Genomic DNA, 15026 nt, shown 5'->3' with positions numbered 1-15026 from the left:
TTTCTCCTCCATGGAGAGTAAACTTCCTGAGGGCAGGGATACAGCCTGTCTTGTTCAAAACTGTATTTCAAATGCCCAGCACACAGTAGCTGTTCAACAAATATTTCGTGAACAAATGGAGTAAGTATGTGATGAGGATATCTCTGCAATGTAAAAAAATGAAGTGGCATGGTTGGTGTATTATTGTTTATTATTTATATCGTGCCCTGTTTGAAAAAGGATGTAAGTTGTCAGGATGGCTGGAGTACCATCTCCCTGGGAATGCTAAGGAGTTAATGTCCATTTAGAGACAAAGCTTTATGAGAGCTTATTAAAAGACTACAGGATAGCCTGGGGAAGAGAGGAGTACAGAGAAAAGCAGGGGCAGCTTGTCCTAACTCATCTTTCATCTCTTTGCTTGCAAGCCCTACCTCAGGAGTAAGCCAAAAACCAGTGGGAAGGTTGCAGTAAGAAACAGTTAGCAACAAAGCAGGAGAGGGTTAATTCCCAGAGAGGCACACCATCCCAGCAGCCCTCCCTTCCTCCAGTGCCTCCTGCAAGTAAAGAGTCTGGTGTCTCCCCAAGGGCCCCAGCTGGGCCTAGGGTCTCAATGTGGAGCATGCCAGTTCCACCCAGTCAGTCTGTAGGTAGGGGCCCACTGTTAGCTGCAGATCCTGGGCTCTGCCCCTCCATCACTCCCATCTTCCTCCTCATCAGACTGTGCCAAGGGTGTGTCTGCTCCACCGTCACTCGGGTTTGGGCTGTGCAGGCTGATGGAGGAGTCAGAGGACGAGGAGGACGTCCTGGATGTGGTCCTGTCTGACAGGTTCGGCTCCTCTGTATGGCCGTCTCCCCCTGCCCAGAGAGAAGAGCTGTCAGGGCCACAGTCAGCACTTCAAAGAGCGAAGCAGCTCAGAGGACTCTTAAAAGATTATCTGGCCAGCATCCTCACTTTGCAGATGGGGTAACTGAGGCCCAGCATGGGGCAGGGACCTGTCTGAGGTTATTTAGCCAGCCCAGCAAAAAAAAAAAACAAAAAAAACCAGGATTAAGATTTTAAGATTAAGCTCTCCTGCCTCCCAGCTCCTTCCACTTCACTACACCATGCCTGGGCTCTGAAGTCAGGCCAGTCAATCCAAGAGATGGAAGTGCTACCTACAGTGCTTACTGGTGCTGAGAGTAGCTTTGGGGAAGTCACTTTCCCTCTCAAGGCCTCTGTTTCTTCTCTGTAAAGAAAAAAAAAGGGGGGGGGGGAGGGGACCTACATTTTGGAGTTGTGGAGATGAAATCTAAGAATGCTTATGAAATATCTGGCATATAGCAAGTTGTCAATAAACAGTAGCTATTGTAAATGAGGGAATATCTATATTATAAGTTAAGCACATGGACTTCAGAATCTGATAGGCATGGTTTGAATCCCAGCTTTTCTACTTCCTGGTTGTGACTTCACTTCTCTGAGACCAATTTCCTTTTCATAAAATGGGAATAATTCCACCTACCTGATAGGACGTTGTAAGGATGGTGACAATATATGCAAAATACTTAGCAGAGTATTAGGAACCTAGTAAGTACCCAATAAATATTAGCATTATTATGACAACTAGAACTGTTTAACCTGTCAAATGTAAATATTAAATTTTATGTTATTTTAACTGCGTTAATTTTCACAAATATAAAATTAACAATGGCTAAAGAGGTTGCCCATTTGTAGAATTTGAGATTGAGGATCTGTAACCCAGTTCTTCTCATGGTCAGCCTCCCTTAAAATCAGAACAGGCAGTTGTTTTGTTGGTAGAAACACCAACTTCCACCCCCTACTTGTGTCTCCCCAGCCTTGCAGCCTCACTTCAGAGCCCCTGACATCCGGTTCTGGCTGACTGGTGCCCAAGTCCCCAAAGTAGAGGGGCATACCAGACATCTGGGGGGTTGGTGGAGGATCTTCACAAGGCAAGAACACATCTGCACCATCCTGATCTCCAAGGTCAATAAGTTCCACTTGCTCCAGCGTGTCCACATTCACTTCCATGGATGAGATACTACCTATGGGGGCTTCAGATAAAAAAGGGGAGAGTTAGGAAGACCAAGGCTGGATCTGACAGGACAATCAGAGATAGAGAGCAGGTCCTGACATAGCAGTTTAGAGGGCCAAAAAAGCAAGAGGGAAGGGGGCCTTTGAGAATCCGGATCCGTAAGACTTCCTTCTCACCATCCCAGTCCCAGTCCTTCCCTCCCCTAGGACTTACGTCTCTGCGACTCAAGATGCAGGTGGGACAGGGGGAAGACAAACTCCGTCTCTGGTTGTAAAATGTCCTCAAAGAATTTCTGTCGCTCCCGAAGGCGGAGCTGCTGGCGCTCCAGGGCTGCGCGAGGATTTGGGTCCATGTCAGCTTCTGGAGGGTGGAGGAGGGAGACAAATAGCTGTGAAGTTGAGAGTGAATGCAGTGGAGACCAGGGCTTGGGGAGCTCTGCTGCAGCCAGCATTCCAGCAGTAAGGCCCCTGTTCCTGCCTGGATACCTCTGGGCTTGCCTACCTCCTTTCCCCTCCCTGAAACCAAGCACATCCCACAAACTTCAAGTTTCCTGCAGTAACGGGGCTGGTTGTATCTCCACAAAGGGGATGCCAGTTCCAGGCACAGCAAGAGAGGCTCCTCTGTATTCAGGGAACACAGCCAATGGCCCAGTTTCAATATCATGCCCTTCTGGGAAGAGATGGCCCAGTCCAAATGGGGGAGGTACTTTCTCCACTTAGTGGTTCCAGCCTTCCCATGGAAGGCTGGGGAAGAGGGTCGGAGAGAGGTTCCAGGTGGGCAGTGCTGTTCCTCCAGCATTGCAACTCTGGTTCCTGCCCATCCTTCAAAAATCAAAGCCACTAATGACACTCCTTCCCTTCCTCTCTCTCCAAACACATTCATCTTTTTGCCACCATCCCCTCCCAACCCTTGCTCTGAAGTCACAAAAGCTGACTTCCAGACTTGCCTCTACTCCTAGGCAAATCATCTTTCTAGCCCTGGTCTCCTATATGAAAATGGCATAATCACCCTACTGACTTCAAATCAAGACACTGCTTGGGAAGGTGTTGTGTAAACTAAAAAGCTCTGAAGCACGTGCTACCTAAGGGAACAGGACCTCTTCTCTGAACTCCCACTCCACTTTCTTTGTTCCTCTCCTGACACATCTCACGGGGTCTTAGCTCCACTCTGGTCAGGGAATAGCAGCTGGAAGGTTGGATTCTGGGTCCAGCGATGAACAGGCCTCCTGACCGCCAATGCTAAGAGCTTTCCGGAACACCAGAGCTTTGGACCAGCCCAGGCTCTGTGATTCACTCCCATCCACTCCTTCTGTTGTGAGCCCATCACCAGAGGCGGCCTTGAGTTTGTTGCTTAAGGACCAGACCGTTAACCTCAGCAGACTGCCTTCCCTGCCCCGTCTGGGTTCCGCATACCCGAAATCCTGGCTCCACAGGCGCCAAGGATGGTTGAGAGGGACCCAAACCTGGGCAGGCCAAGGAGGGCAACGGAAGTGTGGGGGGACCTTGTGGCCGCGAGCGCGTCGGGCCGGCGGAGGAGGGAGGCGCTGACGCTGATTCCTGGGAAAAGCTTTTAGAGCTGCCGCCCAGGTCACGCCGCTAAAAATACTCGGGGCCCCAGAGGCCGTCCGCTCTGGCAGCCGGGCGGGGACGAGGGGGATGGGAGAAGGGATGGACAGGGTCCAAGGCTCCGGACGCCCCTCCCTTATCCCCTCCCTCTAATCCCACCAGACTCACGAGATTGAAGGGGCTGCCCCCGGGGGTGGGGGTGGGGGATGCAGAGCCGAGAACTGGAGAAGAGAGTTGTTTACACGACTGAGGGTGCTGGGGACCGGGTGGAGAGATTTGGGGGTGAGGGGGCGGGCGCGGCCCCGAATGGGAGCCAGTGAAATGGAGAACTCCCTCTCGATCTCGGCCCCACCCGCACTGGACTAGGAAAGAGCGAAAGAATTCCCTAAAAAGGGACGCGCTGCGTCCGTGGGGGAAGGGAGGAGAGGAGGAGAGGGAGCCCCCACTCCCGCCCCGCCTGCTCCCGGCCCCCCGCCCCTGGCCGCGCCCGCGGCACCTGCGCCCGCCGCCGCCCCTACCTGCAGCGCCCGGCGCGCCCGCTGACTCAGCTGCCGGCTCCGGCGAGACAGCGGTGGGGGCGTGCGAGCGAGTGAGCCGCGCCGGCCGGGGTGGGGCCGCGCCGCCGGGTCTCCCCCGGGACGGACGGGCCCTGGGAGCCGGGGACGAGGAAGAGGCGGGAGGCGGAAGTGGAGGAGGGGCGGCGACGGGCGTGCTCGCCCGAGTCTCGCCCGGCGGCCGAAAGGAGTCCCGGCAGGCGCGGCCACTTGCACCGCCAGGACCTGCAAAAAGTTACCCGCACGCATCCCGCCTCCCTGGAACCAGCCGGACCCCTCCGCACGCCGCCCTGGCCGCGGACGCCGGGCGCGCGTCTCCCCACGCTCCCGCACACTTGCTGCGCCCCCGCCGGCGCCGCCCGCGCAGACCCGCTGGGGGGACACGCGCGGGCTCTCTGCTGCGCACACCTGGAGCTCTCCAACTCCTGGGCCGCCCGGCGCCACCAATACGCACCCGCACCCTGACTCCCGGGCGCCTTCGGCCACACTTGCCACGCTTTTGCGCGCACATCTCGAAGAGGCGCACTCTCGGGAAGGGAGGGTGGGAGCGCGCCGGCGGAGGGGTGGGGCACCGGCTCGGAGCCGCCGGTCAGGGCAGGTGCACAGCGGCCGAGGGCTCACCGCGCAGGGACTCACCCGGCAGCCCCCTTGTCCCTGGTGGCCGCGCTGGATTCCGCCGCTGCCCAGGCTTCCAGCGCCCTGGGCGGGGTGGGCGCCAGGACGGGGTGGGTCAGAGGTGGTGGGGTGGACCGCTGCGCCGCACCCCCAGGCGCCGGCAAGAAGCCAGCTCCTCGGTGATGAGGGAGGTGCTACAGGTCCGGGCTGGCAAGGTGAAGGGGCGAGAGGGGAAACGCTTGCCCCCTTCGCAGAGCCTCTTGGCTCAGACCAGCGCCAGAAGTTACCTATCTAGTAGATTGCTCCCGGGCTGGGACTCGGTGTCCATTCTCTTCCTCCTCCCTTCTACGGATACCCTTGTGCTCATAGCTCTGGAACTCGTGGGAGGGTGGAGGTAGGGTGGGGTGGTCCATTCCAGACACCTCTGCGTGGGGTCACCCTGTCATCCATTCATTCAACAAACATCCGCAAGCAAGCCAAGACTTTGGAGTCATCTTTGGCACCTGCCTCTTCCTTGCGGATCACATTAAAATGAACCTCCTCTTGCTGTCCATCCTCTTTTCTGAATCTTTCCAGTCCATCTTTCCTCTTCATTTCCACCACCATCTCTCTTTCTTGGGCTCCTACAGTAGCCTTATATTTATTTTTCCTGTACTAACTCGGGCTCTGCTACACGCCTTTTCCACACAGCAGTCAGTAACCACTTAAACAGCAAGTCTAATATGCCGCCTCCTGCTTCAATCTCTCCATTTTTGGAATAAAATCCAGGCGAGGATATCTAGTTGAGTCTTTTTTTTTTTTTTTTTTTTTTTTTTTTATTTGCATAGTCCCCCATCGTCGTCCCCCTTGCCGCCTGCGCTCGCTGTCTACTTTCTTCTGTGTCTGTTTGTCTTCTTTTTTACTCCTTAGAGGGCACCGGGAACCCATCCCAGGGCCTTCTGAACTGGGAGAGAGGCACCCAATCACTGAAGCCACCTCAGCTCCCTGGTCTGCTGTGTCTCTCACTGTCTCTCCTCTACGTCTCCCTTTCTTGAGTCATTTGGCTGCGCCAGTTCTCCTCTCCACTGCACTATGCCAGCAGTCAGCTCACCAGGAGGCCCTGGAAATTGAACCCCGGGCCTATCCATATGGTAGATGGGAGCCCAATTGCTTGAGGCACATCTGCTTCCCTCTGAGTCTTGAAGAAAAGAGTTGAACAAGCAGGGAGAAGGGTAAGGGCATGTGGATGGAGGTGTGAAAACTCATGACACATTCAGGTTCCCTGTCAAGAAACCAACACTACACACACACTGAAAGCACTGCCTCTTTTATTATATTACCCAAATCTCAAAACAACTCTGTGGAATAAATACAGCAAGCAGCTTTCCCACTATTTTACAGGTATGGAAACTAGTTTATGGGAGGCAACAAATAAATGCACAGGCATTGTAGTGAGACCTTCTTGGGTTGTAAACCTAGCTGCCTCACACCAGCTGTGGAAACACTTAACTTCCGAGCCTTAACTTTGTCTATTAAACAGGTATAATTAATCCCTATTTCTTATGAGGTAATTCATATAAAATGCTCGAGCACTTTGGAGATGCTCAATAAACATGAGCTGGTTTGATTGCTCTCTTCCACAATTTTCTGAAATTAAGGGAGTGTGCCTTAATTATCAAAATTCCTACAGAGCTTATTGTGTGCCAGTCACTAGTATAAGTGCTTTACATAATATTAATTCTTTTACTCCTCAACAATCCTGTGAGGTAAGTACTATTATTCCCATTTTATAGATATAGAAACTGAAATACAGAGAAGTGAAGGAATAAGGTCATATGGCTAGTAGTGGTAAGCCAGAATTTGAACCCAGGTAGTCTACCTCCAAAGACCATAAAACTACTCCCAACCTCTTACCTTTTATCTTCTTGCAGTTATTATCTTCAAAGAAATGTTCCAATCACTTTTATTTTTATTTCTCACTAATGGATGAATTAGATACTCGGCCCCACTTCCTAGTCTAGAGGGCCAAGGCCAAGTCAGAAGTGCACTGGATAAGAGCTCAGCTCCCAAAGTCACTTCCTTCATTTCAGGCTTATCCCTGGGAATGGGATTTCATGGATCATTGTGAGCTATCCCCAGGATGACTGCAGATCAGGACCCTCTGTCCCTTCTCTGCCAGATATTTGCCTCCAGAAGTGCTATACCAGGGAGAAGCATTCTAAGCTGGAAATAATTCAGGGGCTAAGTTAGAAAAGAGTTAGTCAAGAGAAAAATAAAGCAGCAGGACACAGGTGGAGAACCTAAGGAGTCAAAAGGAACAGTACAAAAAGTAGATAACTTGATACTTTGGCTTTCATCTATGTAGCAAACTAGGAAATGCATAATCTCAAAACACCAACAACTGAAAAAAAAACAAAAAACACCGAAGTAAAGTAATGTACAAAATCATAACTTTTTAAAAAGCCATCAGAGAGCTGAATTCCAAGGAAAGGCCCAGGCCTCCAAGGAAAGATGGAATACAGGCACTGGCTCACTTGTGGAATAGGAGGAAGATGAGGTTTTCATGCAAGTGGGTAAGAAAAGTTCAACTAAAATTTGTATTGAATTGCTAATATCCCAGTGCATCTAGCATGAGAGTATAGCATTCTTGGGAGACACAGACAGAGAAAGCAGTCATAGAAACAACAAAACCCAAACATAGTTCAACTTCTGAAAAGATTGACTCAACTCTCTCCTATACTAATGGTCTAGCAGAAGAAGAGGTGTGCTGACTGACCTCAGTCCCTACTGTTCTACATATTATGTCCAGAAATCAATTTAAAAATTACACACTTTGAATAGATTGTATGGTATGTGAATATATCTCAATAAAACTTTTTAAAAATATTACAAAACACACAAAAAGCAATTAAAAAAATAAAAACTACTGTTAAGAGACAAAGCAATCAAAAGAACAAGACAAAGAGATGACCCAGAGGTTCTATCTGGCAGTAAATTTTAAAGAACTGTGATTGGGGAAGTGGATGTGGCTCAAGCAGCTGGGTGCCCACCTTCTACATGAGAGGTCCCAGGTTTGGTTCCTGGAGCCTCCTAAAAAAGATAAGTGGACACAGTGAGCAGACACAGTGATAAAACACAGCTAGCAGACAACAAGCAGGCAGACAAGGGAGGGGGAGAGGGGACAACAGTATGATTAATATGTTAAAAGTTCTGGTGAAAATGGTGGACAAATGCATAAACAGAAGGAGAATTCTAGCAGAGAGAGAAAGACTATAAGAAATAGTCATATGGCTAAAGTAAGGGGGAAATGGAAAGGAGAAATGAGTTTATATGGCTACGAGTTTCTAAAAAAGAGTCTGGAGGCTGGCAGAAGGTTTGCCCTCATGCACAACTGAGCAGAGTCAGAGAGACAGATAAAGCAGATACAACCCCCAGATATTGGTTCCTTTGAGGGCTAAAGAGACCCATGGGAGTTATGGTCATGGCCGATGGGGTTAACTACCAGGGCAGATGGCCCCTCTTTGGAAATGGTGTTTATGTGTGATGAATCTGGACTCAGATGGGATCTCCCTTCATAAGACTTTCATGCTAATGTGCTGGAGGTGCAGTTAATGTTGGGGTTTAAGATATATTTAGGGGATTTGAATCTCTGGACTGACAATGTGATAGCCAGATCCTGAGCCTCAACAGACTCCAGCACCTACAATCTGATTTATTGGACTTACCACACTCAGCTAAGATGGAGGTGAAGAAGGACAACCACCACACCATGGAGCCTAGAGTGATTACAACTGAAAATGGGAGGATTGCATCCAGCATCCAGGTGGAATCTGAGCCTCCTCTTGACATAAAGGTGCAATGGACACAACCAATCCAGTGTCCACATAGAAGAGGTGGCATTGGATTGGGAAAAGGGGACATAATGGACAAAGGGTATGGGGAAAGGCAGGAAGAGATGAGAGGTGGAGGCGTCTTCGGGACATGGAGCTGCCCTGGATGGTGCTTCAGAGGTAATCACCGGACATTGTAAATCCTCACAGGGCCTACATGATGGAATAGAGGAGAGTATGGGCCATGACGTGAACCAATGTATATGAGGTGCAGAGGTGCCCAAAGATGTACTTACCAAATCCAATGGATGTGTCATGATGATGGGAACGAGTGTTGTTGGGGGGGGGGAGAGGGGGGGTGGGGGGGTGGGGTTGAATGGGACCTCACATATATATTTTTAATGTAATATTATTACAAAGTCAATAAAAAATTAAAAAATTAAAAAAAAAAAAAAAAAAGAAATAGTCATATGGAAATGTTAAAATTAAAAATACCTAATAGAGATGAAGAATACCTGCAACGTGCTCATCAGTAAACACATCATAGCCAAGGAAACAGTGCACTTGAAGATAAGTTAAGAGAGATTACCCAAGCTGAAACAGAAAAATGGTGAAACAAAACAAAAGAACAAACAGAACATTCAAAAGCTAATATATGTTGTGGCAATTTGATATTATTTATGAATTCCAAAAAGAGATATTGATTATGTTTGTAAACTGGTCTGTTCCTCTGGCCATGATACTCCTTTGATTGTATTAAATTCAGCGGTTTCACTTTTACTTTATTAAATCAAGATTAGGGCTTTGATTCAACCACATCATTAAGGAATGCAAGGTTGAGTCCCTGCCCCCTTGGTGGGCTATCTAAACGGATGCTCAGTCAAAAACACAGAAGTAGATATGCAGAGAATAAAGAGGAAGAGAGACAGTACCAGAGGCCCCTGAAAGAGAAATGAGCCTGATAGTTTGCAGCTGAGAAGTCCTGAGAAGCTGTATGCCAGCCTACAGCTGAACTAGGAAAAAGCTGGGACCACAGAACCTTAAGATGAAGGAGGAAGGCTGAACCCTCGTGGACAGTGCCCACCATCTTGCTTCAAAACATGGCAAATGACTTTGGGTGATAAAGTACCTCTTATGGTATCTTGAGTTGGACTCTTTAGGGCCTTGTGATTATAAGCTTTTACCCCAAGTAAACACCCTTTATAAAAGCCAACAGATTTCTAGTACTCTGCATCAATACCTCTTTTGGCTAACTAATACTCATGTGTAATTGGAATTCCAGAAGGAGAAGAGATAAAAAATTAGCCCCCCACCCCAATATATAGGTATATATGCATACCAATGATTTTCTTTAAAGTAACAAAAGGTATCAAACCACCAAGCCAAGCAGTTAAAATCCCAAAAGATTAAATATCAATAAACAAACATAAATGCACACAGACACAATTAGATATTTCATATTCAAAATGCTAAAAATCAAAGGTAAGGAGGAAATTTTGAAGACATCTGGAGAAAAAAAGACACAAGACCTGCAGGAGAACAAAGATAAGAATTATAGCAGAATTCTCAGCAGAAATTATATGACCAGAAGACAGTAAATTGATCACTTTAAAATGCTAAAAGAAAAAATTCTTATACAGAATTCTATATCCAATATTCCTTACTAGCAAAAATATCCTTCAAATATGAAGAAGGCACAAATGCTTTTCTCAGGTAAATAAAAAGAATTTTTTTTTTTTACCAGCAGACCGTCACTACAAGAAATGATAAAGGAAGTTCTATATGCAGAAAGAATATGATATCAGAGAGAAACTGGGATCTATATATATAAAGAAATAAAGATCTTTGGAAATGGATAAAATAAATAAAAAGTGTTTCTGTTTTTAATCACCAAAATAGATCTTTGATTGTCTAAAGCAAAAGAGTAGCAAAGTATTGTGGGTTTATAGCAAATATAAAAGTAAAATGTAGAGCATAAACAGTGAACTTTATGTAAACAATTAATAGAACAATTATAACCATATTGTTTTATCAACTGTAACAAATGTACCACACTAATGCAAAGCATAAAATAAGGAAAAACTGTGTGTGAGGGGGATATATTAGAACTCTGTACTTTCTGCAAGATTTTTTCTGTAAACCTACAACTTCTCTAATAAAAAAAAAGACAAAAATATATAGCAAATATAAAAGTAAAATACATAATAAAAGCAAAAAGAATGACAGAATAAACTGTTAAAGGGAACTTATAGGGAAACGGACTTTGGCCCAGTGGTTAGGGCGTCCGTCTACCATATGGGAGGTCCGCGGTTCAAACCCCGGGCCTCCTTGACCCGTGTGGAGCTGGCCATGCGCAGCGCTGATGCGCGCAAGAAGTGCCGTGCCACACAAGGGTGTCCCCCACGTGGGCCGCCCAGCGTGAAAAGAAAGAGCAGCCTGCCCAGGAATGGCGCCGCCCATACTTCCTGTGCCGCTGACGACAACAGAAGCGGACAAAGAAACAAGACGCAGCAAATAGACACCAAGAACAGACAACCAGGGGAGGGGGGGGGAAATTAAATAAATAAATAAATCTTTAAAAAAATAAAAAAATAAAGGGAACTTATACTATACAAGAAATGGTATGCTATTATTTGAAGATAGACAGTAATAAATTTAAAAAGTATATATTATAAATGCAACGGCAACTGCTAAAAGTTTTTTAAAGAGGTATAAATGATAATACAAGTCAATAGTGGGGATAAAATGGAATAAAAAAATGTTGGGAGGCATCTCCCTGGGCCTCTTACGTTCAACATGTCTTGCTGAGTATATCAAGACTGTAAGGCCCTGACCTCTTTTTCACCTGGACCCTTGTTTAGTATCATTCATAAAAGCTGGCAGTCTTGAGAGATGAGGTAATGTCTTTCTCCAGACAAAGGCAGACTTGCTCACTGTTCACTACAAAAAGCACAGAGTCTGCATTCCTCAGGTACAATGCAAGACCACTGTGTACAGCACACATCAGGGCTCACTGCATTACCTGTTGGACTTAGGGTCAGGGAAACCACACAACTATGCTGATGTTCATGCTGTTTGTTGTGCCATACTGTCTTGCTCTGATGCAATAAATCTCACTGCCTACTTTTGACACTTAGGGAGTAGCAAAAGGTTACTACTTGCCCCAACGGAATATGAAATTGGGGTTTTTCTCTGACAAAACATAATTATTTCAAATAAAGTACTAAAAGAACAAAGCACAGATGGAAAACAGAAAATAACTAGCAAGATGGAAATTTTCAATCCAATCATATTAATAAAAAGACAATTAAAAGACAGAGATTAGCAGATTGGGGGAGAGAAGCAAGATGCAATAATATTCTGCCCATAAGAAAGCTGTTTAATACAAATAGAGAGGTTAAAAGTAAACATATGGAACACGATATCATACAAACACTAATCATAGAAAGTTGGAGTAGCAATATTAGTATCTTTTTAAAAGTCTATCAAGAGTAGACTTTAGAAAAGGAATATTAGCAGGGATGAAGAGAAGGACAATACATAATGGTAAAAGGTTCAATTCATCAAAAAGACATAACAGACATAAATGTATACACACCTAATAACAGAGCTCCAAAATATATGAAGTAAAAGCCAACAGACCTGAAGGAAGAAATGGAAAAATCTATATTATACTTGGAGAATTCAATACCTCTCTCAGTAACCAATAAAACAAGAAGACAGGGGGGAAAAGTATGGATATAGCTAACTTAGCACTATCAACTAACTTGTCCTAATTGACATTTTTGTAATACTCAATCCAACAACTAAAGAATACAGATTCTTCTCAATGACACATGAAACATTCACCAAAATACGCTGTCTTCTGGGCCATAAAATAAATATCAACAAATTTAAAAGATTTAGAATTGCACAAAATATTTTATGACCATAACAGAATTAAACTAGAAACCAGTAACAGAAGGATACCGGGAAACACCCCAATACTTGGAAACTAAAAGCAACACTTCAAAATAAACCATGGGTCAAAAAGAAATTCCAAAGGGAAATTTTTAAAAGTATTCTGAACTGAAGTGAGAGTACTGCAACTTCAGTCTTCTTTTTAAAGACAATTTTGGCTATTCAGGGCCCCTCAACCTTCCAAACAAATTTGATAATTGGCTTTTCCATTTCTGCCAAAAAAGAATGTTGGGATTTTTATTGGGATTGCAATAAATCTGTAAATCAGTTTGGGTAGAATTGACATCTTAACAATATTTAGTCTTCCAAACCATGAACACGGAATGTCCTTCTATTTATTTGAGTCTTCTTCAGTTTCTTTTAGCAATGTTTTATAGTTTTATGAATATAGGTCCTTTATGTCCTTGGTTAACTTTATTCCTAAATATTTTATTCTTTCAGTTGCTATTATAAATGGAAATTTTTTCTGATTTCCTCCTCAGATTCTACATCAATAGTGTATAAAAACACTATAAAAACAACCTGGTATCCCACCACTTTGCTGAACTCAGCTATTAGTTCTAGGAGCTTTGTTGTGGATTTTTCAGGATTTTCTAGATATCGGATCATGTCATCAGTGAATAGTGAAAGTTTGACTTCTTCTTTTCCTATTTGGATGCCTTTTATTTCTTTACATAACCTAATTTTGCTCTACTAGAACTTCTAGCACAATATTGAATAACAGTGGTGACAGTGGGCATCCTTGTCTTGTTCCCAATCTTAGCAGGAAGCTTTCAGTCTTTCACCATTGAATACAATGCTAGCTATAGGTTTTTCATTTATGCATTTTACCATATTGAAAAAGATCCTTCTATTCCTATCTTTTGGAGTGTTTTTGTAATCAAGAAAGTGTGCTGGGAAACGGACTTTGGCCCAGTGGTTAGGGTGTCCGTCTACCACATGGGAGGTCCGCGGTTCAAGCCCCGGGCCTCCTTGACCCGTTTGGAGCTGGCCCATGCGCAGTGCTGATGCGCGCAAGGAGTGCCCTGCCACACAGGGGTGTCCCCTGCGTAGGGGAGCCCCACACGCAAGGAGTGCAAGGAGTGCACCCATAAGGAGAGCGAAGGAGGGAGCAGCCTGCCGAGTCATGGCACCGCCCACACTTCCCGTGCCGCTGATGACAACAGAAGTGGACAAAGAAACAAGACGCAGCAAAAAGACACAGAAAACAGACAACCGGGGGAGGGGAGGGGAATTAAATAAATAAAAATAAATCTTTAAAAAAAAAAAAAGTGTGCTGTATTTTGTCAAATGCCTTTCCTGCATCAATTGAGAGGATCATGTGATTTTTCTTCAATTTATCTATGTGGTTTATTACACAAATTGATTTTCTTGAGTTGAAACACCCTTGCATACCTGGGATAGAACCAATTTAATAGTGCTATATAATTCTTTTTTTTCCCCGTCTTCTTTTTTTTAACTTTATTTTATACATTTAATAATTGAAAATATAAACAATTAAAAACTATAAAGAAATCATACTTGAATAAAAACATACATTTCTCAATTAAATATATGGGATACCTATAAAAAGTTTTTAATCATACAATATCTTACACAATATATTTGGTTCATAGTAATGCAATCATACAGTATTTGTCTCCTTTGTATCTTGCTTGTTCCACTCAACATAATGTCCTCCAGGTTCATCCATGTTGTCATAAGTTAAAGACTTCATTTCTTCTTACAGCTGCATAATATTCCACTGGGTGAATAGACCACAGTTTGTTTATGTGTTCATCTGTTGATGGACACCTGGGTTGTTTCCAACTTATGGCAATCATGAATAATGTTGCTATGAACATTGGTGTGCAGATGTCTGTTTGTGTCACTGTTCTTAGTTCTTCTGGGTATATACCCACTAGTGATATGGCAGGGTCACGAGGAACTGACAAACAGTCCTTCACAGTGGCTGTACCATTCTGCATTCCCACCAACACTGAGTAAGTGTTCCTGTCTCTCCACATCCTCTCCAACACTTGTAGTTCTGTCTTTTTAGGAGTGTCAAATCTGATAGGTGTGAAATGATATCTCATTGTAGTTTTGATTTGCATTTTCACAATCATTAGTGATGTTGAGCATTTCTTCATGTGCTTTTTTGCCATTTGTATTTCTTCTTTGGACAAACTTCTTTGTCTTTTGGCCATTTCTAAACAAATTTATTGAACTATATCACTCATACATAAACATACATAAACAAGTGTATAATAATAGTTGTGAATTTACAAAACAAACATATATAACATCATACAGGATTCTCATAACTCACTCTACCACCAACTTGCATTGTTGTTAAGCCTTTTTAATGATTAAAGAGCACTGTCAAAATTTAACTACTACACAAAGTATTTTTCCCCCAACCAATCCTATTATTATTATCTTTATATCATTTATAGATGAACATATATAAACAATTAATTGTATAGTAAAAGCTGTGAACTTAGAAAGCAAACATGCATAACATCATACAGGGGT

The 15026-nt window shown here is 44.6% G+C and overlaps 2 protein-coding genes across 13 annotated transcripts in view; both read right to left on the bottom strand.

Annotated features, from left to right (window-relative positions):
• Window positions 1-172: 172 nt before the first annotated feature.
• On the bottom strand, window positions 173-5882 carry DBNDD2 (dysbindin domain containing 2). Of its 8 annotated transcripts, none has more exons than XM_012529592.4 (4): window positions 4093-5882; window positions 2223-2369; window positions 1891-2028; window positions 173-834 (listed from the first exon to the last, which is right to left on the bottom strand). In XM_012529592.4, the coding sequence occupies exons 2-4, from the start codon at window positions 2359-2361 to the stop codon at window positions 641-643; spliced, it is 471 nt and encodes a 156-aa protein (XP_012385046.2). In that variant the 5' UTR covers window positions 2362-2369; window positions 4093-5882; the 3' UTR covers window positions 173-640. The 8 variants fall into 8 exon arrangements, with proteins under 8 accessions (XP_012385046.2, XP_071067839.1, XP_012385040.3 ...); XM_071211738.1 differs by having other exon boundaries at window positions 4765-5020; XM_012529586.4 differs by having other exon boundaries at window positions 4537-4694.
• Window positions 5883-6033: 151 nt separating this feature from the next.
• Window positions 6034-15026, bottom strand: part of SYS1 (SYS1 golgi trafficking protein) — a 47233-nt gene continuing 38240 nt past the window's right edge. For 4 of the 5 annotated variants that reach the window (XR_011647340.1, XR_011647339.1, XR_011647342.1 and 1 more), the window contains one exon: window positions 13941-14700. The gene's annotated coding sequence lies outside the window, so the exon portion shown is untranslated. Of the gene's footprint in view, window positions 9147-12150; window positions 12195-13940; window positions 14701-15026 lie in introns of those variants that run through there. The other variant, XR_011647341.1, reaches the window with a different exon arrangement.

Source organism: Dasypus novemcinctus, chromosome 24 (genome assembly GCF_030445035.2).
Source record: "Dasypus novemcinctus isolate mDasNov1 chromosome 24, mDasNov1.1.hap2, whole genome shotgun sequence".
Lineage (NCBI taxonomy): Eukaryota > Metazoa > Chordata > Mammalia > Cingulata > Dasypodidae > Dasypus > Dasypus novemcinctus.
This window is presented reverse-complemented; position numbering and strand designations above follow the sequence as displayed.

Excerpts from the sequence above, each read along its gene's own strand:
- DBNDD2 (XM_012529586.4), bottom strand. The coding sequence starts at position 4,639 with ATGTGCGCGCAAAAGCGTGGCAAGTGTGGCCGAAGGCGCCCGGGAGTC. Across the intron at positions 2,370-4,536 it reads CAGGAGTTGGAGAGCTCCAG|AAGCTGACATGGACCCAAAT; the intron begins GTGTGCGCAGCA and ends TCCACCCTCCAG. Across the intron at positions 835-1,890 it reads ACCAACCCCCCAGATGTCTG|GGGGAGACGGCCATACAGAG; the intron begins GTATGCCCCTCT and ends CTCTCTGGGCAG.